This window comes from Psammomys obesus, unplaced genomic scaffold (genome assembly GCF_907164565.1).
Source record: "Psammomys obesus unplaced genomic scaffold, mPsaObe1.curated_primary_1811, whole genome shotgun sequence".
Taxonomy (NCBI): Eukaryota; Metazoa; Chordata; class Mammalia; order Rodentia; family Muridae; genus Psammomys; species Psammomys obesus.
The window spans coordinates 4,395,909-4,406,736 of NW_026596057.1; the positions used below are offsets into that span (position 1 = coordinate 4,395,909).

Genomic DNA, 10,828 nt, shown 5'->3' on the forward strand with positions numbered 1-10,828 from the left:
GCTGGGCAGTAAAAGTGCAGGATTTGCTGTCCAGAGGCCTGTCCATCCTGGAGTACATGATTAGCTAGGTTTATACGTGGACCATTTTCCTCACCCCAGGAAGCACACTGTCCTCTATTTAACTAATGCTAATGTTACTCTGAGGAATAAAAAACTTAGAAACAAGCTTATGTAGCATCTACCTGCCCTGTGACAAATATTTTATAAAAGTTATTGCCATCATCATAAGAAATAATACTGTTAGTGATTCCTGGAAAGGGCATTGTCACCCCCCACACACACACACATGTCCAGGACTAGTAGCTTCTAACGGAAAATACCCACTGGCACAGAATATGTGTATGTGTGTAAATTTTACTACACAAACACATTCATGCACACGAGCATGTATACACACACAGAGGTTCTTTTTTTATGCTTTAAAAAAAATCTTGGAACTGGGCTTGATGGTACACACCTTTGATCCCAGCACTCAAGGACACAGAGGAAGGCAGATCTCTGTGAGTTTGAGGCCAGCCTGGTCTACAAAGAGAGTCCAGGTCAGCCAAGGCTACACAGAGAAACCCTATCTCAAATAAACAAATAACAATTCCAGGACTTTTGTTTGTTCATTTTAGAGCCAACATCTCACTCTGTAGCCTGGGCTGTATTATAACTCATTATAGGCTGGCCTTCAACTTGAGGCAATCCTCCTGCCTCAGCCTCTTATACACCAGGATTACACACACAAGCTACACATCCAGCATAAGCTTACTTTAAAAAAAAAAAAAAAGAACTCAGGCCTCTTCAGCAATGTGGGATTGAGTGTGTCCATGTCTGTGGCAAGGAAGCTTTGCTCCTTCGCTCCCCACAACCAAGGGCCAACCTCCTCCCAGAGAGGTCTGGAAAGCAGGGCATGGGCTGTGGATGCCGTGCGGCCGTCACTGAGGGATAGCATGGATCCCACAGTAGGCAGGGAGCTTTGGCAGAAGTTAGATTCACAGCTAGCACGGGCCCGTTGAGAAGCAGGACGCTGCAGAGAGGTAGGAAGATCCCTGCCATTGGCTTGTGGAGGGCACTCGCCTAGCCCCTAGAATCCAGGCACCAGTCAACCTTCCTAAGCGCTGCCACCCTTTAATACAGTTCCTCGTGTTGTGACCACTGCCCACCATAAAATTATTTTGTTGCTGCTTCATACCTGTAATTTTGGTACTCTTGTGTATCGTAGGGTAAATATCTAATAGTCAGGCTATCTGATCTACAACCCCAGAGGGGATCGTGACCCACAGGTTGAAAACTATTTGCCATTTGGTCATTGCACAGGGAACCTGGGTCCTCACCTTGCCACGGTCTCTGTTCTCCCTATTCTAGAACTGAGCCACACCTCAGGCAGGAAGCAGAGCTGCTCTGGTGGTGGTTGCTGCCTTTTAGAGAGGTCCTCCTCCAAGGCAGGGAAGGAAATATCAGAATTCCCCCAGAGCCTCCCTCCTTTCCTTTCCTCTAGGACTCACTGGAGGAAGGAGCACGAGTCTCCACCACAGTGAGTCCGAGTTGGCTGTCGCTGTTTACATTTTACAGGCTGAGACACCTCGACAGGCCCTCTGGCTTTGCCTCTGTGTGATAATAATATTCTCTCAGCTCAAGGCGATAGCAAATGTGTGAAGTCCCAGTACACCAGAGGCTGAGGATGAAGGACTGTCATGACTTCCAAGCCAACCTTAGCTATACAGCAAGTCTGAGGCCAGGTACCGTTACACACCAAGACCCTGCCTCAAAATATAACAAACACGTGCGTTTTTCAAGTAAACTCAAAACTAGCTCCAACTCCTCAGCAAAGCACTGTGCTAAATGAAGCCAAGCTGCCAAGGGACACAGGAAAGAGTTTAAAAGACCCCAATGAGGACTGAGGGAGGTGCTAGCCAGTCTCAGGACTCCTGATTTCTGTTTCCTTTCTCCTTCTCTGTCAGACAGGAAGGATGCCATTAGCTAGTCATCTGCTTCAGTTCCATCTCCAAATTCCCTGGAGAGTGTGTCTGGTAGACTCTGGTCCTTTGTCTCCCTAACGTGACGGCTTCTGGGAAAGGGCAGAATTTTGGGGGGTGTAGAGAGGTACGTTCAGGAGAAAGGGGGACTATGAGTTGGGAGGATACTGTTCCAATACACTTTTTTTAAATGCACACTGACAGGTAGAGAAGGGGTAGACACAGTCTTGCTCAGGCCCGGCACTGTCTCTAGTAGCACTCTTTAATGTCTGAAACAGGGCCTTATCCAGATGGGCCTTCCACTCACCCATCAGCCCAGTTGCTAAACAAATCGATGACTGTGTACATTGGCCATCTTCCTGGAGCCATTTTATTGATGGAAAGTTTTCATCCTGTCAGCGGTGGCAGAGACAGAGGAGCAGCTCCATGCTGTCACCCACATCAGCCTGAGGGGTTCCCTTAATCTTTTGGGGACCTTCACTGAGGTAAAACCAGATATCTGACACAGAGTTTCAGGATGAGCCGGTATGGAACAGACTTGGTGTTTATTAAAAAGACATTTTTAACACGATTCAAAACAGGGGTTGGCAGAAAGAGGAGAGCTTAAGAATAAAGCAAGGCATCCCGGAGAGCATGGGCATTGGTAGGATTCAGAAGCGATCAGCTCTGAGGGATTGCTAGCCTGAGCAAGATCACAGGGTGTTTCCTAAGAAGGACCCAGCAGGATTGCTGTTGACAAGGTAAAACTCTAGCTCCTGGGGTTGCAGAGACTTACATGGCTTCACTATAAACAAAGTTAATAGGCTTGTTTGAGATCCCCAGAAAAATGTCTGGGAGAGGAATGAAGCCTGTCCGTGGTCATACACATTCAGGCCTCAAACCTATGTCACTGCTGTTTTTAAAAAAAATGGCTGCCAGGTGTGGAGGCACACACCTTTAATCCCAGCACTCGGAGGCAGAGGCAGGTGGATCAATGTGAGTTCGAGGCCAGCCTGGTCTACAAAGGGAGTCTAGGACAGCCAGGGCTACACAGAGAAGCCCTGTCTCAAAAAACAAAACAGCAAAAACAAAACAAAAAAGAAAGAAAAGATCATATATGACATATGAAAGTAACGTTATCATTATGAGGGCAGTTTTCCAAGCACTGTAACACAGTGCTGGAGTTCTTGATCTCCACTGGTGGCTTCGAGGAGGGCTCATTTCCATTCCCTTGTCTCCATAATTTTCCCACCTTGCTTCAAGAGCATGGTTTTACTTCACTACAGAGGCTGACCCCTGGAGTTGTGCACAGTGCCTCTTCCCTGGTGCCTTGAAACAAGCCCAGGTCCTCTCAAATGCTGCACAAGCTCTGTCCCTTCAGTGCTGCCCTGTCCCCTGAGTGCTCCCCTTGCCTGGGCCCTGCACATAACAGAGAAAAACCCTGTTCTTCCTTGGATGAAGTGAGTGTAAGCCATCAAGCCCACTCATCCTGCCTCTCCTTGTCCTCCAAGCTGCTTCCCTGAGGTTCCGCACAGGAATTCTAAGAGGAATGAGCGTAGGGTATGAAGGCTTGCCCCGCTTGCTCCAACTACAAACCTGCTTTTTGCCACACTTAGTATCAACAGGACTCAATTCTCCTATGAGGAAGACTTGGCATTAATGTTCTGAAAGTGAGCTGGCCCATCAAGGGATAAGTGTGGGATCTTGAAGTGAACCTACATCAAGCTGGTCAAGAAAAGGTCCTTGGTGAGGCACAGGTGTGGCAGGAAGGGCCAGAACGGGAAATTGAGGCCTTTATTATTTTGACTCTGCTCACTTACCTCCCTCTGGTGGTTGCTGACTCCTGGCAATAGCAGCATTGCTGGGCCCTGGTCCTTTCAAGTCTCAGGCTCTGACCCCCTCTGTGACAAAGACATGGCCTCAGTGGCGCAAAAAAACCCATAATAATAAAAGAATCATCCCCTATTCATATTATCAGATAGGACTCCTGCCGATTTAGCAAACGTCTCCAAAGGCTGTTGGCAAATAGATTGATGACAGCCAGGAAGAAGGTCTCCAGGGGTCCCAGGCTGCATTTTAAACAGCCATTAGAATGAAGAGACTGACAGAGTGTCTGTCACATTTATGAAAGATGCAAAGCAGAAGGAGAGGCCAGGGGACAACGTGTCTGCTGAATGGTACAGCTGAGACTTTCGGGAGCGTCTGTGGACTGGAAGAACAGCCTGCACAGACCGAAAGTACCCGTGGGGGTTTGTGATGTTCTCTTTTATGCTTAAAACATACCACAAGCAGAGACACATGACTTAGTAGCAGGTGGATTTTTTTTTTAAGTTTTATAGACTTCAGTAGAGATAGAAGAATTTAAGATCACTCCTTGATCTGTCTGTCCAAACTGCAAACAACGCTATGATTTAGATGGTCTGTGTGCCCCCTCCCAGCCCTTCCTGACCTGAGAATTAGGCCCCAGTTTTCTGAGGTGATAAGAGGGTGGGAACCTGATCCAACTATTAGGGTCTGAAGATGCAGATGATGAGGGATGATGAAGGTGAGACTGGGTCATTGGGGAGGGGACCTCGCGTTTTAATCCTAGTAGCTGTTTAAGAGGCAGAGATGAGGACACACACACACACACACAATTGCTGTCTTCTACCTTCTGATGCTTTCCACCGCCTGAGGACTCCACCAGCAGGAAGGTTGTCATTAGATACAGCCTCTAGACGATGCGCCTTCAGAATCACAAGGAAAAAACACAAGACCTTATTTTCTTTATAAAGTTACCTGCCAAAGCGATTAGCACAGGTGGTGTAAGTGAAGGCTACGTGCCCAAGTGACAAGGGGACCAACCTACTCTATGTGAGTTGTCTAAACTGGAAACATCATGTACTATCCTGGAAACAAATTCCCTCATGGGGGGGGGACCTAACCTAATATTTCAATGTTTTTGATTTAATGTTTGGAAAAGGATGACTATAGTCAAGAAGAGAGTGCTTAAAAAGACTCAGGTTAGCCAGAAAGAAAAACAAAACAGATACAACAGTGATCTCTGTAAGAGCCTTTGTACAGAGGGTCTGGTTCATACAAATGCATTTGTTGTTGATTGCAGGATATCGGCGTAGAAGCACCGGGTGCCTATTTGCTTTATGCTTTACCCTAATGTGTGGAAGGATTCTCTGAAAATTAGGTGGCCCACTGTGGAGGGAAGAGTGTGTGTCTGTGGACCTATGAGCCAATGAGTTTGCATTGCTGTTAGCATCTGTTAGCCAGATGCTGTTAGCATCCTGCGAAGGCCAGATGCTAGGAATATGGCATCCAGGATGCTGCAAAGGGGAGTTTCCAGTTTTTTGCCCCTGTCTTCTGCCTCCCAACTTCCTTGATTTCTCCTCTCTAAGATGAGGAAAAGTTTGTGGGAAGAAAGTAGAAATGAGCCCCAGTGTTTCAGAAGTGACAACAGTGGGGACGCTCTGTCCGATGTCTGTGGGACCAGTCCCTATGTGACTTGAGCATGGGTGAAACACCAGAATCAAAGCAAATGCATAAAGTTCAACACATCAAAACAGCACTCTGGAAAGACACCGTGAGGAAGCCATGAAACTGTGTCATTGTCTCTTGTGTTTGTTTCCTCTTTTAGGAAAAGTCCTGGTCAGCAGCGAGATGGGCATCAGCAGGTCAGCAGTGCTGGTGGTCGCCTACCTGATGATCTTCCACAGCATGGCCATCCTGGAGGCCTTGATGACCGTGCGCAGAAAGCGGGCTATCTACCCCAATGACGGCTTCCTAAAACAGCTGCGGGAACTCAACGAGAAACTGATGGAGGAGAGGGAGGAGGAGTATGGTGAGGAGGAGGGTGAGGAGGATGCCAGGAGCACGCTGGGTGCTAGAGTAAATTCACTCATGGTGGAAGAAGAAGATGATGCCACCAGCCACCTGAGTGGCTCCTCCTTGGGGAAGGTCAGCCAGGTCTCCAAGCCAGTCACCCTCATTGATGAAGAGGAGGAAGAGAAGCTATATGAAGAGTGGAAGAAGGGGCAGGGCCTCCCCAAAGGCGAGGCTGCTCAGGGTCAAAAGGGTAGTTGCTCTGCCTCCTCGGCCCAGGATGGGAACGACAGTGAGGATGAGGATGTGGAAAGGATAATCCAGGAGTGGCAGAGACGAAATGAGAGGTACCAAGCCAAAGGGCACCAACAATGGAGTCAGGAGGAAGAAGAGGAGGAACAGAGCCCCTATGTCAGCAGAAGGCGCAGACACACCCTAAGTGAGAGCAGCGCCTCGGAGAGCGTCAGCAGCCAGGACATCCGGGTCTTGAAGCAGCAGCTGGAGAGGAGCAGCCAAAGCCGCAGTGGAAGACGCCGCTCTGACTCTGAGTCTACAGAGAGCACGTGGGACATGTGGAATGAGAGGCTGCTGGAGATCGAGAGGGAGGCTGCCAGGAAGTACCACTCCAAGAGCAGGCGGGAGGAGATGAATGCTGATTCAGAGGCAGGGAGCAGGGTCCGAGAAGATGACGAGGCGAGCGTGCTATCCGAGGCCAGCTCCTTCTACAACTTCTGCAGCAGGAACAAGGACAAGCTCACTGCCCTGGAAAGGTGGAAGGTTAAGAGAATCCAGTTTGGATTTCACAAGAGAGACTCAGAGGTGGGAGATGGAAGCAGTGAGCACGGCACAGAAGAGCCAGCAGCGGAGAAGAACCTCTCTGATGTCAACCTGACAGCCTACCAGGCCTGGAAGCTGAAGCACCAGAAAAAGGTGGGCAGTGAGAACAAAGAGGAGGTCGTGGAGATGAGCAAGGGAGAGGACGCAGCGTTGGCCAAGAAGAGACAACGGAGACTGGAGTTGCTGGAGAGAAGCCGGCAGACGCTGGAAGAGAGCCAGTCCATGGGAAGCTGGGAGGCCAACAGCTCAGCTGCCAGCGGGAGCATCCCTCTGTCTGCATTCTGGTCTGCGGCCCCCTCGGTCAGTGCAGATGGGGACACAGCGTCAGTGCTGAGCACCCAGAGCCATCACTCTCAACTGTCCCAGCCTGCAAGTAGCATGGCCGCCACCCCCCTGCCCAACCTGCCAGTGGGGCCTGGAGACACCATTTCCATTGCCAGTATCCAGAACTGGATTGCCAGCGTCGTCAATGAGACCCTCGCGCAGAAGCAAAACGAAATGCTCCTGCTGTCGCGCTCGCCCTCGGTTGCCAGCGTGAAGGCGGCACCCACAGCCAGCTGCCTGGGGGATGACCAGGCCTCAGTGCTCAGCGCCCCCCTAAGTGGACGCTCTGACGTGCAGTCTGTGCTGTCCTCCACCAGCTCGCTGACCTCTGGGGCTGGAGGCGGCGGAAACAGAGTGAGGGGGACCAGCAAGCCCATCTACAGCCTCTTTGCTGACGAAGTGGACCTAAAGGAGCTGGGCCGGAAGGAGAGAGAGATGCAGACGGAGCTGCAGGAGAAGATGTCCGAGTACAAAAGGGAGAAGCTGGCCTCCGACAGCAAGCGCAGCTCTCTCTTCAAGAAGAAGAAGGCCAAGGAGGACGAGGGCAGCAGCGCGGGGGACAGAGAGGAGGATGCGGACAGCGCCATCGGCAGCTTCCGCTATTCCTCCCGCAGTAACTCCCAGAAGCCCGAGACAGACACCTCCTCCTCCCTGGCCGTCTCCGATCACTATAGAAACGGAGCCGGCAGCCGGAAGGAGAGCGACATTAGCACGTGGCTCAGCGGCCTCAGGCCGGAAGGCAGGTCTCCTCCCCAAAGCGATTGGTCTGGAGGCTCCAGGGGGAGGTCCACCAGGTCTTCCCGGCTCCGCGAAACGCAATCTAAATCGTGCAGTTACAAGTTCTCCAAGTCCCGGTCAGAGGAGCAGGACACCACCTTCCACGCGGCGGACGGCAACGCTGTGAGAAGCACCTCGCGCTTCTCATCCTCTGCCACCAAGGAGGCCAGGGAGATGCACAAGTTCTCCAGGTCCACGTTCAGCGAGACCTCCAGCTCCCGCGAGGGGAGCCCAGAACCCTATTTCTTCCGCCGGACCCCTGAGCCCTCCGATGGGGAAGAGTCTCCAGAGCCAAGGCGCCCAAACTGGGCCAGGCCCAGGGACTGGGAGGATGTGGAAGAATCATCCAAGACAGACTTCGCTGAGTTTGGGGCCAAGAGGAAATTCACCCAGAGCTTCATGAGGTCTGAAGAGGAGGGAGAGAAAGAGAGGACGGAGAACAGAGAGGAAGGGAGGTTCGCCTCGGGCCGCCAGTCCCAGTTCCGGAGAAGCACAAACCGGCAAGAGGAAGAAGAAATGGACGACGAAGCCATCATTGCTGCCTGGAGACGGCGGCAAGAAGAAACCAGAACTAAACTTCAAAGGAGGCGGGAGGACTGAGCTGAAAGGGGCCCACGCTGAAGGCAGTGGGAACACAGGAAGAAGCCATTCAACTTGTCGCGGGGCTTGGGAACACTTTACCACAGCCTGCCAAGGGTTGAGCAGGCAGACAGCATCTTCCAGACATGCAGAAATGCAAGTGTCCAAGCAGAAAGGGCCTGGGGAAGAGATAAGCGCCATCCACGTGAGGCCCAAAATCTGGACAGGCTGACCTCTAAGCTTTCGTGTTTTTCTTCTGTATGTGATTGTGTCCACCGCAAAGTGGAGCAGTCAGTCTACAAAACCGCTGAGGAAGATGGGTGCTTGCAGATTGTGGCTCTGTTTGTAGAGGTTTTGCAGTGAGACCCAGGTAAGCTATTCTGTAGCGGGTCTGACCGCTCCCTGCAAATGCTCGGCTGCCAGTGGGTCTGCATTAAATTAGTATCTTGTCAAATATTTCTTCACTCTGGTCATTTCTAACCCTGGTTGTTAGAGGAACCTCGTCTGAAAAGACACAACCAGGAGCCAGCCACACCTGTCTGCTATGTTCCACGAAGACGTGTCTTCAAACAATGCCGTGGTCGTCTCATTACTAAGGAGAATGATGAAGATTTAGGCTACGATACGGCCAGTGGCCATACTAAAGCTTTGGAGAGAAACAGAAGAAACATGCTTGCTCATGTGAGGTAGAGAGGATCCCCTTAGAATAGCAATAAAACAAGCATGGAAGAGAGATGAAAAGATGCTCGATGCCAAGTGATGAGGACATGGGTTTTGAACGAGAGCCAGTGGCCATTCTTGCTTTCAGTTTACTGAAGGGTCAGTTAAGAATGCAGTGGATGACCTGCTCGATCCTTCTTTGAACTCTGTATGGGTTAGGTTGGTGAGGATTGTTTACTCTTTTTTCCAAGGCTCTTGTGTCTCTAAAGCACAGCCTTTATCAGTGAAGTTTCAGGATTTGAACTTGTGTCCCCCTGAATTAATGTGGAGCAAACATTCAAAGCATGTGTCCTCTCATTTCACTCTGATGGGGAAGTATCTGCTACAGATGCCATCCATGGGATGCGTCCTTGAAGTTTCGTTTTCTGAAGGGAAGAATGGAAAGATCATTATATTTGTAGCTTTCCATAAAGAGCCATGCATGGCTCCAAGGCCTCAACCATCACTAATTCCAGTTCCAGAACAAAGGTGGCAAAGAAATCATCACTGAGAGGAAAAAAGAGGGACCCACTGATGGGAGCAATAATAAGTAAGAATCATGTGATCCATTTGTCTGAAGCTAAGTTTCATGGGGCACAGAACTCACATACCCTTTCTATGTGTTAATTCAGCATCACACACCATAGTAGGCCCACAAGACAACACCAGGTTGGCAAAAAGGGGGCCAAACTAAACAGCACAAACTCAGAAGGGCACAAAATGCCACTGGTGCTACCGGATTAATTCACCAGCCTTCACTCTCCTGCCTTAGCCACAGTTCATCTCCCTCCACTGACTGAAGGAGAAAGAAGCCTTGAGAAAAGTATTCAGCCCCTCCCACATTCGCCCTTTCTCCTCTTTGCCTGCCTTCACTTAGTCAGATCCACTCCCTGGTTTCTGAGCCTCAGCGGGCCACCCCGTCAGTCATAAAGATGCTACTGTAATTTAGCCCCCTGCAAGAAAGCTCATACTATTCATTACACATTATACATTCTGTCAGTTGGACAGTTCAGTGCCCCTTCCCCATCATTCATATGGGAAAGCATCTGATGTATGCACAGTCACCTGGGTATTTACCTTTGAGCTTCAATTTTCTGAAGGGAGACGTATCACTGAATGAGGTCCCCCGCCTTTCCACCAAGAACCAGTTACTTTGCATATCTCTGTATCACTCTCTTTCTTGATCTTGCTCCAGAATACATAAATTAATTTCACTCATGTCAAGATAGGCAATATGTTTTTAAATCAGAACTATTCCTAGTCAATCCCAATTCATATCTTGCTGAATGAATGTTGAGCACACATCTGAGCTGTATTGATTTCTAAATTGCCTATCTTTCTCCGGGCCTGAATGTAAGCCTGGGAGAAACAGACCTGGGGACAACCTGCACACCTCGGTTTGAGCCACAGGTTACAGGGGCAATGGTGGCCTACAGGGGCCAACAGGAAGACTGGTTCAGCTCAGTGGAATAGTCCACCAGAAAAAGATCAGTGTCCGGCTTCCAAGGAAATGACTTTGCCTGCAGTGAACCCAGGGGTGACTGCTAGGGATCCTGTACTCAAAATTCTGAGAATTCAGCTTGTTCCTAGAGTCCAGAATACATTTTAGAAATCAAATCAATGAAAATTTCATTTGGTTTATGATGAGCTTGACGAAATATCTGTGAAGTAAGACTCTAAACTAAGGCTAATCGGCAGTGACACTGTTTTAGTCTCTAAGTGACATTTAAAGGTAGAGATCAGTGAAAGTTCCCCACAGGAAACAGATGGTGAACCCAAAGAGATAGCTGGCAGGCTGGGAACTAAGACGTTACTAAATCTTCTGGTGCAAAAACCTGCTCATATGGGTGAAGGCTGAG

At 49.7% G+C, this 10,828-nt stretch overlaps 1 protein-coding gene across 1 annotated transcript in view; it reads left to right on the forward strand.

Moving 5' to 3' along the window:
* Styxl2 (serine/threonine/tyrosine interacting like 2) overlaps positions 1 to 8,291 on the forward strand; it is a 29,302-nt gene extending 21,011 nt beyond the window's left edge. Inside the window, exon 5 of the mRNA XM_055624718.1 lies at positions 5,569 to 8,291. Within this exon, the coding sequence (XP_055480693.1) occupies positions 5,569 to 8,291 (2,723 nt within the window). The remainder of the gene's footprint in view (positions 1 to 5,568) is intronic.
* Positions 8,292 to 10,828: the final 2,537 nt, after the last annotated feature.